Raw genomic sequence first — 17,148 nt, forward strand, 5'->3', positions numbered from 1 at the left:
AGTGTAAGTAAGATCAGCCTGGATAACTTAGTGCAACAGAAAACAGACCCCCACAAGCCAGCCAACCACTTGTAGGTACTTTTCCAAAAGGAACGAAAGCAGATGTGCACAGCCTGGCTTTTAGCCGCGTATGGAAGTCACTTTTATTCGTAGTATCCGCAGCTGGAAACAACCCAACTCTCCCACTCTGGGGCTCTGAGAGGGAGCCTCGACAGCAGCCTGAAGTGTTTAAACGGATGAGCGTGCGTTATCTCCAGGCAGAGGAAGAGCCCACAGACAAAGCAGAAGCTATAGAGACATGCCCCGCCCAGGACTAAAGAGCACGTGCTGCCTCAGAGTCCCTTTTGAGTTCAGAGCTGACGTCTTCCAGAGCAAGCTTTAGTCAGCTTTGACAGTTCCCAGCTCCCGAGCCCCCCCCCCAGCTTCTTTGCGTGGTGGTCCAGACCTGTCACTCTACAGTACCTGCTTCCTAGCAACCCCACTCAAGCCGGCTCTCTTTAAGTAAACAAACCAATCAGAAGTCGCCCGGGGAGTCTTCTTGGCTCTGGGGAAGGCCTTGGCTACCTGTCCATGTATTTCTGGATTTCCCAGCAGCTGGTTGAGGACAGTGAGGGCACAGTGCCCAGCCACCCCTGCCCCGTCCCCCGAAATTTACAATACACCAACCGAATTCAGTGTGTTTCATTGGGCCACCTGCTCTGTGGCTCACGTGCCTACCACACTAGACCTTTTTTTGGAGGGGGAGGGGAGACCGGCAGGTTTCTTCTAGAGAGAGCTATCTTTCTAGGAATAATTCAGATACTAATCAGAGAAGAGCCTCAGGGCCAGTATGAACAAATTTTCCGTGGAGAGGACATGCTCACAGGTCACACACCTAGGCAGTTAGCTCCCCTTCACTGTCCTGGGGGTGAGGTCTTTTTAAATACCCAAGTCCAAGTTCCTGGAACTCTGTCAGGCCAAAGCCTGGTATGTATCCGCTGTCCAGTGACAGGCCTCAACACAGAAAGGAATACAATACGTCTGTTGTATTCCTGCACTCGGGTGGATTTCACAGGCCCTGCGCTCCGTGAATGGAGCCAGGCACAGGAGAACACTGACTGCTTCTGCTTAGACATTCTGCGAACGACAGGGAACAATAGAAATCAGAAATCAGTGCAGCAGATGTCCAGAGCCGATGAAGGGGTGGAAAGGCTACAGAGAGGACTGGAGGGAACTTGATGGGGAGAATGAAGATGTGTTTCCTGGACTGGGGCAGTAGCCAGCGCCGCCCTTCGTTAGTCAAAAGCCTCAGGACTCAGACAATATGAACAACTTCCGGCATTATACTGCATGTAAACCACATGTCAGTGCGATCGTTCTCTGGTTTTATTTGCTCCTGTTTGTTTGTTTAATGTGAACTCAGCTGTGGAGCGCGGAGGCTGCCCGGGCAGGCGACTTGGATGTAAACCTTTCCAAAACCAGCCTCGGGAAGAGGCGAGCCAGCCTCCTCCCGACCAGTTTACAGAGTCAGGGCCGGGGAAGCATCGCGCCGCCAGGGGGCAGCGTCGCGGCCTCTCGCCCTGCGTCTGCGGGCGGCGACGCCAGGCCCCCGGGAAGCCGCGGGCCCCCTCCCGGGCGCTGCGGAGCGCTGCGGAGGGGGCCGTGACGCGTCCCTGCGCGGCGGGCGCCGCGTCGCGTGGCTCGGCTCTGCGCACGGCCCTCCTCGCCCAGGGCGTCGGTGCGACTCGCCCCGGAAGCCCCCCCGTCCCCGCCACCCTGCAACGCGGGCGGGGCGGGGGCCCCCGCGACCCTTTGCTCCCTCTCTCCAGCTGGCGGTTGGGCAAGGAGCGGGTCCCCGCCTGCACCGGGCACAAAGGGAAGGGCCGAGACCTGGGTCAGCGTGGAAGGCGCTGCCACCCGCCCCCTCCGCCCCCCATCCCCACCCTCCCGGCAGCTGCCGGGGGCGCTCAGCATCCCGGGAGAAGCCAGCTGTGGAAGGGCCGCTTCCCCAGCCCCAACCGTGCCAGAAAGCGGGGCGTGACCGCCCTTAGGCGACCCCCGGCTCCTGCCCCAGGGGCCTCCGCCTTCAGTTTGGATCGGTTTAGTGTCAGCGGGATTTGCTTTTGTTAGGAGCTGAAGACCAGCGCAGGGGCCTCACACATTCTAGGCTGGCTCTGTTCCACGTAGCACAGAGTGGCTCTTTCGGACGACAAAAGATGTGTGAGCAAAAGCCGGTGTGGTGGCGCACGCCTGTTATCCAGCTCGGGGGGGGGGGGGGAGGCTGAGCAGGGGAACGGCGAGTTCGAGGCCACCGAGACCGGGTCTCAGAGCAACGCTCTGGGGTGACTGTGCCGGTACTGAAAGAGGAAGCTTATGGGGCATGTAGGGTTTAGAAGGAGGGGCTGCTGACAGGATGCACTCCCAGCACAAACAAAGTAGGATAAGTCACTGCCCGGCGCGGGTCCCTCAGGAGTTCCCACGGCGACCACTGCAGACTGCGGGACTGGGGGAGGGGGCGCGCACGGTTGTCCCCATCCTTCTGCGTTCCGCCTAGCGGGTTCTGCCCGATCTCTTGGCCTAATTCCTTGGTTGAAAGCCAGAGCCCGCTGTGCCGAGGGAAGGCCATCGCCCCACCACGCCCTGCAGCCCTCTGTCCCGCAGGCGCAGGGCCTGAGGGCCTCGGGTGCAGGTTCCCTCGCTCGGGGCGACGGGGGTAGCCAGCGCGGCAGGTGCAGCACCGAGGCAGCGCGCGGGTGAGTCAGCCCCAGCCTGGGCAGTGTCTGGGGACGGGATGAGGGTGCAGTGGGGCACCGGTGTCCACCTTTAGCTTTGCTCGCGGCCCTCAGACCAGCTGGAGAAATGGAACTCTCGCCCGCAGCTTTCCCCAAACTGTCCCGCGGGCTTTGAGAGGACTGACCGGCAGGGGAACCTAGGGAAAGACAGGGGACTCACAGGGACATTTTCAGAGAAGGTAGGCTCCGGGTCCTTTCCAGCTTAGAGCACTGGCTTTGGGCCCAAACAGAGAGGCCTAGGTTTGCACCTTCTCCTGTTAACAGACTTGTCTGGGGAGTCGGGGTTCCTAGGTGGTTGGACACTTAGTCTCAGTGTCCCCATGGGACTGAAACTTAAAAATCCTGCGAAGAGCAGAGAAAGATGTCTGTGTGCACCGAGAGATCCCCTAATGTTAGCTAGGAAAGTCAAGCCCAGCCTGCCTTTTTTCCCACTGAGAGAATGAGACCCAGGGGTCCCATGGGAGCAAGGACAAGAGAAAAGGGGACCCTGCGGGCCAGCACAAAGCTTTCTTGTTGGTGGTCGTGGAGGTCTTTGCAACAGGGATATAGTTGCTGCTTTCTGTAAATAGGACACACACACACACACACACACACACACACACACACCCCGTCCTCAGATGTCACTCGTCTCCAGACATCTTTACCCCAAAGCACCGAGAAGCACTGTCAAGGTGTTCAGGGCCTTGACTCTTCCTGGCACAAAGCGGAGTTCCCACCATACGGCCTGGAACTGCGAGGGTACGGACAGGTAAATGGGACACCCCAGCCAAAAGGCACGCCTGGCCCTCTTCCACCCTCCTTCTGATGCGTTGATCTCTGGACGTTGTATTTCATGTTAGTCAAAGAACAAACAGTTCCCTTCTGACAACCAACAGGAGAGGGCAGCCGGCCAACACCCCCCCCCCCCGGCCCCGCAAAGCTCAGTGTGGCCTCAGGGTTAAGGTGAGGGTGAGAAATGCCAGCCAGTGGGAAAATGGACTTAGGAGAATTGTTCTCTTTCGATGTCCGATATGGAGCCGAGAGAAATGAGCGAATTCCTGGCCTTGAAGGAGCAGGAGCAGAGGGTGGTCGTGCTGGGGTCCTTCTCCCCGGCGTTAACAATTCCTCTAAACGCTAGATCCAGGATGCATCCTCAGGACCTCGGCACTTGCCCTTAGCAAGGACCCAGCAGCTATGTCAGGAAGAAGCTTCGGTTTGAAGGTAGGGCCTTTCCTTGGACTGAGCCACACATGATCGCAGCCCCCAGAGCGAGTAGGGTGCTGCGCGCACATCGGGTATCTGAGAAGCGTCAGACACCGGAAAGCGGACTCGGGCCTCCGACTCAGCGAGCAGTCAGTGTCTTGCTTCCTTTCTTCTCTGGTCCCACAGATGTGCCGTCTCCCCAGGCCTCCCCCCCAAAACCCCCTGTGCCACGCTCGGTGGTTCCTGCTTGCTGTACCCCTGCCACCGACATGGTCCCTCCCTGCTGCATCACGGCGGGCCAGCAGTCCCCATCTCCTTGGTCATCGCGCCCACTTTCCCGCCCCACGGTGTCATCTCCACGTTCTGGGAGCGGTCCCTTTAACCCACAACACGTTCCCCTGCTCTTCGGAAGACTCGGGGCCTGAGGCTGCTCAGGGCAGGTGTGTGTGTTCTGTTGAGAACTCGGGTTGGAGGAGTAATTGCCAGGGTCCCACCCACCCAACCCCGCCCCCACGTGAGCCCCGCCCCCTCGGATGTCTGCCGGCGTTCACCTCAGTAACCTCGGGAGTCGTTGGAGGCTGTGCAAAGGGCTAGATTCTGGCGCCTTGTGTCAGCACCCCCATCTTGCCACCCCCTCCTGGGGACTTCCTGTTCTTGATAGATGTCCTCAGTGGGTCCACCTACACTGGACTCTGGACTGCAGTGGATCCTTGCCCGGGAGGGCAGAGAAATGAGCGGGGAATTGGGGAGGTGCGGCGCGATGCAGAGTCCCACACCGGGGTCTGAAAGCCGGCTCTCAGGGTGGAAGCAAAGGGAATACAGGATCAGCTACTTGATACACCTGCCTTGTTATATATATTTTTTTCTTTTCACAGCAACGCTAAGGCAGGCACTCATTTACAGCTGAGACATAAATGGGGGTTTTGAGACTGAATGCTGTTTCACCACCAGCAAGTGGCAGGGTAGGGACTTGAATCCCAAGTTGCTTGGTGCCACAGCTGCCTTTAACCTCCATGCTATCAGTACAATAACAAGCAATGGCAGCAACAGTAAGCAAAAACAAACAAAAAACAACTTTTGAGAAATGGCTCGGAATAGAAGAGCTATGAAAAAAGAAAAGTGGCTAGAACACCAAATTCTACCCAAAAGAAGGGCTTAAAGGAGGCAGTCTAGGTTCTGGATTGTGCCCAACCCCTGAGCACAGAGATCTGGTCTCTGGCTACAGTTGGGAAGAAGACACGGTGAGGGGAGAAGGGAGAGAGGTGGGGGCGGAGGTGGATACCACCTGCCGGCTCATCCTGGCATCTTCCTCCTCACACATAGCTGGACGCTGTGCAATGAAGGAGAAGGCTAAGTTCAGTAACTGACCCTGGGGCTTCAACCACTCAAAGTCCTGCAGAGTCGCCTCCAAGAATACCAGGCTGCATGGGTGAGGTCACAGCATACCTAGATTCAGAGAGGGAGTGACGGGGGGGATGAAGGATGGGAACCACATTCAAGGAACGACTAAAGCAAAGTTGTCATGGCAGAGTGAGGGCTGAGGCAGACCAGAGTTGGGGATGATGAGGCACCGTTGAGCCAGCTGTGCCCAAGGGTGGTACAGAAAGCTGGCAGGCTGAGTACAGAGGCCTCTGGGGTCAACCAGATGTGGTCCAAGTCTTAGTTTTTCCACCTTGACAGTTCTGTTTGCTAAGCCCCAAAGCCTGTCTACATAAGACAGGAATGATGCCACTTTAGAGATGACACAGTGGTCGAGAGCCCGTGTTGTCCTTATTGCTCTTGCAATGAGGACCCTGGTGACTCACAGTTGGATCCCAGTGGGTCCTGGCAGGGGCGGGGATTCCTACTGGGGGAACTACTAGCCCAGCAAGGCAAAGAAATCAACAGTGACCAGACAACTGCCAAAGTACAGTGCACCCAGCACCCACATGGTCACAACTGTCCATAACTCTAGTCCCAGGGAAACCCTGTGCTCTCATCCAGCCTCCACAGGCTCTGCGAGCACTTGGTGCACAGACAGGCATACAGACAAAATACCAAAGCACACGAAGTTAAAATGAAGCTAAAAACAGTGGTTACGCTTATGGGAATATCCTAAGAGCCATCTTTATGCGTGGATTGTATGGTATATTAACTACATTCCAATAAAGCTATTTTAAATAGGAGATGGTCTAGCCAGGCTTTGTAGCACTTAGGAGGCAGAGGCAGGAGGATTTCTGTAAGTCCAAGGCGAGCCTGGTTTACAGAGTGAGTTCTGGGACAGTCAGGACTACAGAGTGAGACCTAAAAAGATGAGGGAGGAGACAGGCTGTTTTCCATGTGGGGCTGGTCTGCATGGTATAGCTAACACTGGTCCAGCCACCATGCCGCCAGTAGGAGCCCCGCGGCCACATGAAGAGCAGAGGATCAGCCGAAGCAGCAGCAGCCCCTAGCAGGGGCTTGACTTTGAGTTCCTGTTGCTGGTGTTGTTTGCGGACAGCTAAGTATTTCAGTTATAAATACTTTGGCGGACGGCCACTTATTCAGGGTTAGGACACATGAGATGCTAAACTCTTGGCTGCCTCTCCTGAAGTAACTCCGAGAATAACCCAGAGCTGACCATCGCCTCTGTCCCCCAGAGGCAGACCGCTGTAGGCACTATTGCATTCAAAGCTACAGTGCTTTATTTGTGCTCAAAGATCACAAAGCCATTGCCAAACCGCCATGGTTGCCTCTGCACCCACATTCCTTCAGAAAGTTTGCCAGCCCTCCAGTCTGAACACCAGGAGCAGGGAGGGTCGGTCCTTACTTGACATCTGTTTTCCAGATGTCTCTCAGCTACCGTCAGGCATCTTTGCCCTTTGTTTCTGTCTCAGATACATTAGAAACTGTTTTTCCATCTGCCTGATACAGACCCTTTAGAATCAGCCAAAAGTCTACATTTGATGATCTTTAAGTTTTGGTTTCTTTGCAAATCCTGTTTTGCCTTCATTCTTTGTATTTGTTTTGTTTTGTTCAGCTTTTGCTATTGTTTTTGTTTTCTTTTGTTTTTAGGCATTGTTTTGTGTAACCCAGGCTAGCCTTGAACTCTCTGTGTAGCCAAAGCTGGCTTTGAACTTCTGACCCTCCTGATTTTGCCTCCAAGAGCTTCACTGGCTGACCTTCCAGAGGACCTGAGTTCGTTGCCCAGCACCCACACTGAGCAGCTCTTAAGTGCCTGTAACCCCAGATCCAGAGGGTCCAACACCGTCTTCTGGACTCTGACAGGCCCTGCACAAACATACATGTGTGCACATTATTAACTTCCAAAAACAAATCCTAAAAGAGCTTAGCAGACACAGTTCTTTTTCTGTGGGGGAGCGGCACTGTTTCCGGACAAGATTTCTCTGTGTGGCCCTGGCTGTCCTGGAACTTGCTCTGTAGACCATGCTGGCCTCAGACTCACAGAGATCCACCTGCCTCTGCCTTCTGAGTGCTGGAGATCAAAGGTGTGCACCACCGCTGCCTGCTGTGATTCAGCTTTTTTTTTTTTTTAAATAGGGATGGGAAAGACAGGACAGACCTGCCACGTACAGCCCAGAGAGATAAAGATTTGGAGCATGTGAATCAAAACAGAAGTTTAAAAGACACCAAGAACTGGTGCATGCCTTGACTCTTAGCCCCCAGAAGGCTGAGGCAGGAAGACCAGGAGTTCAAGGCTAGCCTGGGCAACACAAGTGACTTCAGTGACAGTGTGATCTACTGTCAAATGACGAGGGCTTGTCTCGAAAGGACAGAGGAGGAGGAATCAGCTCCCTCTGTGAACTGTAGCTGTGGTCCTGCCAAGGAATTGCCTCCAGTCCCCGTTCTCAATGGCTCTCCCCACAGGTCCAGACATGTCCAGTCAGACCCTGTTAAGGAGGTCCCTCACAATAAGTCTGAACACGCATTCCCTACGGTTGTGATTCTCTATCAAAGGACAGATTTGGGACAGAAGACCTAGAAGAACAGAATTTGCGGTTCTGAGGCTAAACCCAGGGCTTTGTGCTTCCTTGGCAAGTGTCCTCTTCTCAAGTGAACCCCAGACCCTTAAAAACCATTTGGTTGGAGACAGGGTGGTCATTTAGTTGCCCAGGGTAACCCAGAACTTATTGTGTAGACCTGGCTGCCTTCAAATTTACAATCCTCCTGCCTCAGCTTTCCAAGTACCTGAGAAAACAGCTGTGTACCACCAGGCTCTGCAGAGGGAGTTTTCTACATGGGACTCTTGGGAATTGGTTCTCTTGGCTGACTAGGTTTATAGACCATACTGATGGAAAGCCAGCATTCTGAAGGCAGGAGGAACATGAGTTTGAGGCAGGCCAGGTAGAGGTCAAGATTCTACCTTAAAAAATAAAGTACCGATGATTCTGCTCCCAGTGGTAAGGAGCTCTAGCAGCCCATGAGGCAGCAGAGACATGCAAAGATTGACTGCTACTAGATATGCTGAACAAAGCAGGGGGAAGGGCTGGGGATATAGCTCAATGCCTAGCACACTAAAGGCCCTGGGAGGAGAAAGAGGAAGAGGGGAAGAGAAGCAGGAGAAGGAAAAGGAGGGAGAAAGAGGACGACAAGGGGGAACAAGAGCTGGGGTCTTTATTCTCCTCTCTCTCTCTCTCTCTCTCTCTCTCTCTCTCGGTTTTTTAAGACAGGGTTTCTCTGTGTAGCCTTGGCTGTCCTGAACTCGATTTCAGGACTAGGCTGCCTTGAACTCACAGAGATTCACCTACCTTGGCCTCCCAAGTGCTGAGATTTAAAGGCATAAGCTACCACTGCCAGGCTGGGGTCTTCAATCTCAACAAGTCATAAAACAGCCTGGAAGCTTCTACACCTTTTACGGTAGCTGGAAGGCAGGGATGGCTGAAGATCAAACCAGCTCACTTGCTTGTAGGCCAATAGGGAGTGGTTCCATTAGGAGTGTGGCCTTGAAGTAGGTGTGGCTTTGTTGAAGGAAGTATGTGACTGGGGGGGGTGAGCTTTGAGCTCTCAAGAAGCCAAAGCCAGTTCTCTTCCTGCTGCCTTAGGATCAAAATGTAGAACTCGCAGCTCCTCTCCAGCACCAAGTTTGCCTGCATGCTACTCTCCATGAGGATAATGGACTGAACCTCTGAAACTGTAAGCCAGCCCCACTTAAATGGTTTCCTTTATGAGAGCTGACATAGTCATGGTGTCTCTTCACACCAATAAAACCCTAAGACACTTATCATATTGAGTCGATAGTCTTGAGGGGTGTCTATGTGAATACGTGAGCACTGATGGTAAAGGGATGGGATCACAGACATTGGAAGATGGACATATGGGAAGGTGTGGGTGAAACAGAAGATTGGAGATGGTTGTGAGCCGCTTTTTTGGTGCTTTCCTCTGATTATACCAGCTTTCGGCTTTTTTTTTCTTACCGAGTCTCACTATGTATCCCTGGCTGGCCTGGAACCTTTGGTGGGGAGCCACATGGTCACTCACTGGCAGTAGTGCTCTGGCCTCTACCTCCCATGTGCTGGGATTACAAGCCTGTGCCATACAGGGCATGGTGGTGCACGCCTTTAATCCAAGCACTTGGGAGGCAGAGGCAAGTAGATCTCTGTGAGTTTGAGGCCAGCCTGGTCTACCTAATGAGTTCCAGGACAGCTAAGCTACTCAGTAAGACCCTGACTAGACAAGGATGGAGAGTTGGCTCAGAGGTTAAGCGCACTGGCTGCTCTTCCAAGGGTCCTGAATTCAATTCCCAACAACCACATGGTGGCTCACAACCATCTATAATGAGATCTGGTGCGTGCATGCTGACAGAGCACTGGATATGTAATAAATAATGAATAAATCTTAAAAAAACAAAACCAAACAAGCCTCTGTCACCATACTTGGCTGATGGTACCAGCTTGAGTAATGTGCTGAACCCTGAAATAATCTGTGTGACTAGGAATGTAAAAACTTACAACCAGAAAGCAGGGAGTGATGAATACAATTGCTGCTCAGTTCTCTTTCTCAACTTATACAGTTCAGGATCCCACAGCTAGGGAATGGTGCCACCCAAAGTGGTAGGTCCTCCCACAGTTAGCACAAGCAAGATAATCCCCCGAAGACAAGCTCAGAGAGGCTTTTCTTGGGTGATTACAGGTTCTGTGACCAAGCTGACACCACCATCGAAGTATCAAATCCCAAACCACATGTCTGAACACTGGTGGTGGGAGTGCAGGTGGAGTTCTCACTGACATTCTGAGGACTATCGGGAAAGGGGGACAAGTTGCTTGGAAGTAGACAACAGTCCTCGAGTTGACTCTCTTCTGTCCCTGAAGGACCCAGGTCCCTTTTACAACATGGCAAGGCAGCCCAGATCTCTGTGTTCTTAATTGTTACGGTGAAGCTGGCATTTCATTTTCACCAGAGATGTTACATGCTGCATGGAGTTCCACTGTGCAGTAGGCTCAGTTTCTCACTTTGTATTGGTTTCCCATCCCTTACAAAAATACAGATTCCGGAGTGTGTGAAAGTTGTAGCTGGGTCTGGTGGCACATTATCTGCAACCTTAGCAATTGGGAGCCTGAGGCAGGAGGATCACTCTGAATTCAAGGCCAGCCAAGGATGCAGAATGAAGCTGGGTACATGAGTCAGTGTTAAAACATTCTCCTTGTATGTGCAAGATCCTGGGTTCAGTCTCCATCACACACATGCTCTGCCTCTCCTCTCCCTAAAATTGAGCATGGTCGCTGAAGCCTGAAGCAGGATTGTTATGAGATGGAGGTCAGCCTGGACTACCTAGTAAGCTCCAGAATACTGAGCCACAGAGCTGGACCACATCTTGATAAAACAAAACAAAAACCAGTGTATAGTAGTTAGAGGGAGTTGCTAGGCCTCACTGGGGGTCCCAAGTTTTCAGAAGTTTAAAAACCAGTGCCATGCTGGTTGGCGGATACAGCTGGTGAGCAGGGGATGGCTGTGAGATCCAGGCTCACAGTGCTCTCTAATCCCACCAGCAAATATCACATTTGCTATGGATCATGTTTCAAACTGAACAAGGGACCAACAGAAAACTGGCCTTGCTTATTTTAGGGACTGGATCATAATTATAAAGACTGAGAAGTGAAGCCTGGTGAAAGAGGGAGCCAACAGAGTGAACTCCAAATCTAATAGCAAGGCCCGAGGACCTGGATCCAAACAGGACGCGAGTGCTGGTTTAAGAGCCACAGTCTGAGGGCCAGGGAGCAGAAGTTCTAAAGCCTGAGAACAGGAGATGATGCGTGCCCAGCTCAAGAGAAAGCAGAGCTAGGCAGTGGTGGTGCACAACTTCAATTCCAGCAGGATCAGGGGAGTGTCTGTGAGTTCCCGAGGCCAGCCTGGTCTCCCCAGTGAGTGCCAAACCAGCCAGGGCTACAATACGGCCTCCATTCTAAAGAATTCATGCGGGAACACAGCCACAGCAAGCAGTCAGGGGGAAAGCTGAGAGGAAGAACACTTTCCAGAGTGGAGGGCGAAGCTAGCCCGGAGCCCACAGCAAAGGGGTGCTGGCAGATCTCGGTACAGCGCCTCCCCTCAACCATCCCTGGGGCTTTGGTGGTGGGGTGGGGCAGCTGCTTCCTGGAAGAGGTGGAGGTTTCTTAGAAAGCACCCTTCCCTACACTCAATCACAGGAGTGTGTGTAAGGGCGCAGCGAGCCGTGAAGTCGAGGAGCTGGCTGTGGGAAGGGAAAGGCCCTTGTGGAATGTGTAAAGGTGTAACTGCCCCAAAAGCTGAGGCTTTCCTAGGGAAGGCTCAGTGATGTCCCTGCCTGCTGCGGGGGTGGGGCTCTGCCTGGGGGTGGCACTGTGGTCCCTCTAGAGCCTGCTGGGTAGAGTCCTGTCCTTCCTATCTGGTCTGCCTCATACAAGCCCTCTTACTGTCTTCCTCAGTTAACCAGCCTTGCTGTTTTAACCCTATTTTTCTTTTTTGATTTACGCATTTTATTGTCGTATGCGTGCCACATGCATGCCTGGTGCTCCAGGAAGTGAAGAGAGCTTGTTGGCTCCTCTGAGACTGGGGTTCTAGGCCAGCTTAAGCCACCCTGTGAGTGGCAAGAGTCCAGCCTGGGCCCTCTGCAAGAGTCATAAGTGCTGCTAACCACTGCGAACGTTTGCTTTTACCTCATCTTTCTCCCTTTCCACTGGGCACACTACCGTGTCTGCCCACCGCCCCCTTTTTTTGACACTGTATTTTCCATGTATCCCAGGCTGGCGTGGAACTTGAAATCTTTCTTCACCAACCTGTCAGCCTCTCAGATGCTGGGGTTACGGATGTGTACCAACCACATCTTATCATTTTCATGTGTCTTCAGACAGTGTGTGGCGGGGCTGATGTGACAGTAACTACCCCATGTCACTCCCAGCACATGTAGGTCTCCAGAGTGGCACTCCTGTGACATCTGTGACAGCCTTTCAGCCCCGGGTCTGACACTCTGACGTGAAGATGGCAGCCAGGGTGATCTGGGGTAGCCTCGGCCTGCTTCGAGTCCTGTGGTGTCTCCTTCCCCAGAATGGCTACATACATCCAGATGAGTTCTTCCAGTCACCCGAGGTCATGGCAGGTAAACCCCCATGTGCTGTTAGTAAGATGGGCAGCTGCCGTCCATGTTTGGTGGGCAGGGAAATGCACGTGGGGGACGCACAGACAGGCCACACCGGGATTAGAGCTGACAATTCTCATCTGGTAATTCACAAAATACCAGCCTTTTCCATGGTTTCCTGCTTGGGCCAACAGGTCATTCACAATGAGGGGTTTCGCTGGACTGATCAGCAGGATGGCTTTAGGGCTGAACTTTCCCAGCGGCTAGGGAAGCTTACTCAGGATGTGACCTGAGTTGTTGAGGTTGTAAGGTTGCTTAGCGTGTAAGTTCAGGAAGGAGGGTCCTCCTCCCTTAATTATTAGTCACACACATCCTCTTCTTTTTTTTTTCTTTTATTTATTTATTTATTTATTTATTTATTTAGTTTTTTGCTTTTGTTTTTTCAAGACAGGGTTTCTCTGTGTGGCCTTGGCTGTCCTGGACTCTTTGTAGACCAGGCTGGCCTCGAACTCACAGTGGTCTGCCTGCCTCTGCCTCCTGAGTCCTGGGATTAAAGGCGTGAGCCACCATTCCAGGCCCACCTTTTCTTTTTTGAGGCAAGGTCTCACAGTCCAGGTTGGCTTTGAACTGGCTATGGCAACGAACCCCTAATTCTCTGGCACCCACTTCTGACAGGTACCACCATGCCTGGTTTATGCTGTACTGGGGACTGAACCCAGGACTTTGGGCACACTGGGTAGGCATTATTTTTTTGAGACAGGTCTCACACTGCAGAGCAGGCTTGCTCTTAATATTGCTCATGACAATATTCCCAGTAAGCCTGACTACTGAGTCATCACACACTTGGCATCGTGATACATGTCTATCCCACTGGTCAGAAGGTATCACATGGACACACCTAGCCGCAAAAACAGCTGGGAGAGACGGTCTTTATACCTGGCCATGTGCTGAGCTAACAGACTAAAGGAGAAAGGTTCAAAGACACAAGGGACTGCTCTTTTGGAACGGCATCTCTCTCTACAGCAAAGGCTGGCTTCAAACTCATTGTGCAGCTCAGGCTGACCTCTGACTTTTAGTCCTTCTGACTTAGCTCCGCACGTTACAAGTACACACTAGCGCACTCAGCTTGAGGACAGGAAGCATCATGGGAGGCCTGCACCTCACTCTGCCACAGGTGGATCTGAATCCTAAGTTGGAAAATTCGGTCCCCTTTCCTGTATTCATTTTGAATTAAGTCTCTCACATGATGTAGGCTAGTCATAAACTCACTACATACCCTTAGACTTTTTGCTCCTCCTGCCTCTGCCTCTCAGGCACTGGGATCCAGGCATGTGCCATCATACCTGGCTTCCAAGCTCATCCTTGTTAGCACAACTGATTTCACTTCACTTGTAGAGCTGCGTTCGTTCTTTCCTTGCTGTTTCTGGAGGCCACCCACATTGTCGTCAATAGACCCTTCATCCTTAAACCAGCTGGGACACATAAAATCCTTTTCTTGCTTTGGGTTTTTGCCCTGTCTCCTCTGGATCCAGGTGAAGGCTCTCTGCTGTTAGAGAGCTGGGGAGAGAGGACAGGCCCCAAGACTCCCACAAAAAGTAGCTTAATCAATGCACTGAAACCCAAGCTGAGCCGTCCCAGGGGGTTGTGCTGGAAGTGTCCACTAGGGGGCCCTGTAGGCCTGGTGCCAACGCCAGAACTCTGAGCGGCACAAGCCTAAGCTTGGAACTAGCTCACCCCTGCCTCTCTCTCTGCAGAGGACATCCTGGGTGTGCAGGCTTCACGGCCCTGGGAATTTTACCCCAGCAGCTCCTGCCGCACTGTGGTCTTCCCACTGCTGACCTCTGGCTCTGCCTTCTGGTTGCTCAGGCTCTGGGAAGAGCTGGGGCCCTGGCCTGGTCTGGTGAGTGGCTACATGCTGCTGGTGGGGCCCCGACTCCTCCTCACGGCACTATCCTTTGCTCTGGACTGGGCTATGTACTATCTGGCCCCGCTGTGGGGCGCAGATCGTTGGAATGCCTTGTGCCTGCTGTCTGGTTCCTATGTCACCCTGGTTTTCTACACAAGGACCTTCTCCAACACCATCGAGGGATTGCTCTTCACCTGGCTGCTGGTGCTGGTTTCCCCTTACGTGGCAAGGAGTCCTACATCAAAGAAGCCTGCCTCAGGTCCACGGTGGCACAGCTGCCTTCTTGGTGCTATCGTGGCTGCTGGCTTCTTCAATCGGCCAACCTTTCTAGCCTTTGCTCTGGTCCCCCTCTCTCTCTGGGGCATCCATAGGGCCTTGGAACTTGGCATCAAGGCCCTGATCCAGGAGGCCCTGGTGCTGCTGCCAGGGGCTGCTCTTGCCGCGGTGCTGTTTGTAGCCACGGACAGCTGGTACTTCTCCAGCCTCTCGAGATCCAGCAGTCTTGTTCTTACACCTGTCAACTTCCTGTACTACAACCTGGATCCCCAAAACCTTGCAAGGCATGGCACACATGCACGGCTCACCCACTTGGCTGTCAATGGCTTCCTGCTCTTTGGGGTATTGCATGCTCAAGCTCTGCAGGCTGCATGGCAACAACTTCACAGCTTCGTCCATGCGTTTGCACAAACGGGCCTCTTGAGGGTGCTGGATGCCCAGGGTCTGCTGTCTAGCTCCAAGTCTAATCTCCTTCTCCTCTACTTCATACCCCTGGTCCTGCTATCTGCCTTTAGCCACCAAGAGGCTAGATTTCTGATTCCCCTCATAGTCCCTATAGTCCTGCTTTGCAGTCCGAAAACACAACCTATACCCTGGAAGGGCACCCTGGTCCTCTTCAATGCCCTGGGTGCTCTCACCTTCGGCTGCCTGCATCAGGGAGGTTTGGTACCTGGCCTTAAGTACCTGGAGCGGGTAGTGCATGCGCCTGTCCTCTCAGGCATGACCACTCACTACACACTTCTCTTCACTCACACCTATATGCCTCCCCAGCACCTCCTGCACCTCTCGGGCCTGGGATCGCCCGTAGAGGTGGTGGACATGGGTGGGGCTGAGGACTGGGTCCTGTGCCAAGCCCTGAACAACTTCAGCACACAACCAGCCTGCCAATTGGCTGGTGGGCCATGGCTCTGCCGGCTGTTTGTGATAACTCCTGGGACCAACAGGGATGCCCTGGAGAAGTGCAGTTTTTCCCTCAAGAATGAGACTCTCTTGTTTCCCCACCTGACCCTGGAGGACCCTCCAGCCCTGTCCTCCCTGCTCAGTGGGGCTTGGAGGAACTACCTTAGTCTTCACATCATAGAGCTGGAGAAGGCTGTCACTACAAAGCAGCCAGGGCCCAAGAGTCAGCCATAGAAGGTGCCACTCCGCCTTCTACAGTCTTCCAGGCTGGGACGTTGAACAGGGCTCCACTGCTGTCTCTTCTGGGCACAGTCACAGGCTGTTGTTTTAGGTGAACACACATCCTTTCCCTTAGACACCAAAGATCTGACCAGTCACAGTCCCGATGCCAAGGTCCCCAAAGAGGCCCAGCTTAACCATTGGCACCTGCCTATTTCTATGCCGTTACTTCCAATCATTGTAATGTTTAAAATATATAGTAGCACCTGGCTCTGAAAGACTGCTGACAGCATTCCTGCGTGGCCTCTCCCAAACTGTCCACGATGCCTGACTTCTTGCTTCCATGACAACCCTCTGATTTCCAATCTGGCTACGACAGTGTGGTGAAGTAGAGAAAGCAGACAGTTCGGATTCCGCTCTAGCCCCAGTCTGCAACTGACAAACTGTGGTTGTAAGGAAGTTCCTTCCACTCCGCCAACCTGCTGCCCAACCTTACCGAAGATGGGAGGATCGGAAGAGCAGTGTCGTTCCCGGAGCCCATAGCACATGTCCCCTAGTTTGATAAACGTGTCTCTGAAGGGTTCTTTAACTGGGAAGCAGTAGTTGCATTACATTTCATGGTGCTTTGGTGCCTGTGGACTCAGTATCTGGGAATTACCAAAACAAGCCACTCTGGAAAATGCCACCCTACCCTCTTCTACTCCTTGTCTTGAGTGGTGGTGGGTTGCTCCGGCCATTCTCTCAGATTGGGTAACAGGTCAGTGGCAGAGTATCTGTTTAGTGTGCTCAAGGCTGTAGGCCTGATCCCAAGGGAAAAAAAATCTCTTAGAATAAGAAAGCTTCTCACACTGCTGTGAGGATCTTAGCCTGTTCCAGTGGGAACTGAGAACACAGACCGCTCAGAATCTGGCATCCAGTCGCTTCAAGCCTTCCAGATGCTAAGATGAACTGAGTGGCCTACACAGAGAGGTCCACAAAATGAGCTAGGAGTCTCAAAAGGACAGGGCAGGATACATGCATGGATTACTAATCACAGTTCAGTCAGCTGACCATAGTGAATACCATACCCCAGACAGACCCTCAAAATGAGGAAGAGGAAAAAAAAGAATCATGCGCCATGATATCAGAGGCCTTAATGCCTACTGGCGATAGAAAAGGCAGTCCCTGAGCAGGGTAAATGCTGCAAAGATTAGGGTGTGATCAAGAGCACAGGCCTTGGAGTCAGTCACAAGCCTGGGCTCACCTCACTCTGCAAGGCTTTGGGTTACTAGAAAAGTGGCCTCCACTTCTTCACATGAACGGGATTTTAAGTTACAAACCACACAGAACGCAACAGCAAATACCAACACAGACGCTTACCGTGTTAA

The 17,148-nt window shown here is 52.9% G+C and overlaps 1 protein-coding gene across 6 annotated transcripts; it reads left to right on the forward strand.

Moving 5' to 3' along the window:
- Window positions 1–2,287: 2,287 nt before the first annotated feature.
- Pigz (phosphatidylinositol glycan anchor biosynthesis class Z) lies at window positions 2,288–16,377 on the forward strand. 6 transcript variants are annotated; one of them, XM_060370208.1, is made up of 5 exons: window positions 2,288–2,732; window positions 4,140–4,393; window positions 8,975–9,065; window positions 12,304–12,501; window positions 14,235–16,377. In XM_060370208.1, the coding sequence occupies exons 4-5, from the start codon at window positions 12,384–12,386 to the stop codon at window positions 15,794–15,796; spliced, it is 1,680 nt and encodes a 559-aa protein (XP_060226191.1). In that variant the 5' UTR covers window positions 2,288–2,732; window positions 4,140–4,393; window positions 8,975–9,065; window positions 12,304–12,383; the 3' UTR covers window positions 15,797–16,377. The 6 variants fall into 6 exon arrangements, with proteins under 6 accessions (XP_060226191.1, XP_060226190.1, XP_021500803.1 ...); XM_060370207.1 differs by lacking the exon at window positions 4,140–4,393; XM_060370209.1 differs by lacking the exons at window positions 2,288–2,732; window positions 4,140–4,393 and adding an exon at window positions 2,762–3,519.
- Window positions 16,378–17,148: the final 771 nt, after the last annotated feature.

The sequence above is a fragment of the Meriones unguiculatus genome, chromosome 17 (assembly GCF_030254825.1).
Source record: "Meriones unguiculatus strain TT.TT164.6M chromosome 17, Bangor_MerUng_6.1, whole genome shotgun sequence".
NCBI classification, from domain to species: Eukaryota; Metazoa; Chordata; class Mammalia; order Rodentia; family Muridae; genus Meriones; species Meriones unguiculatus.

Coding starts and splice junctions, on each gene's coding strand:
- Pigz (XM_060370208.1), top strand. CDS start 12,384: ATGGCAGCCAGGGTGATCTGGGGTAGCCTCGGCCTGCTTCGAGTCCTG. Junction 12,502..14,234: donor GTCACCCGAGGTCATGGCAG/GTAAACCCCCAT, acceptor CTCTCTCTGCAG/AGGACATCCTGGGTGTGCAG.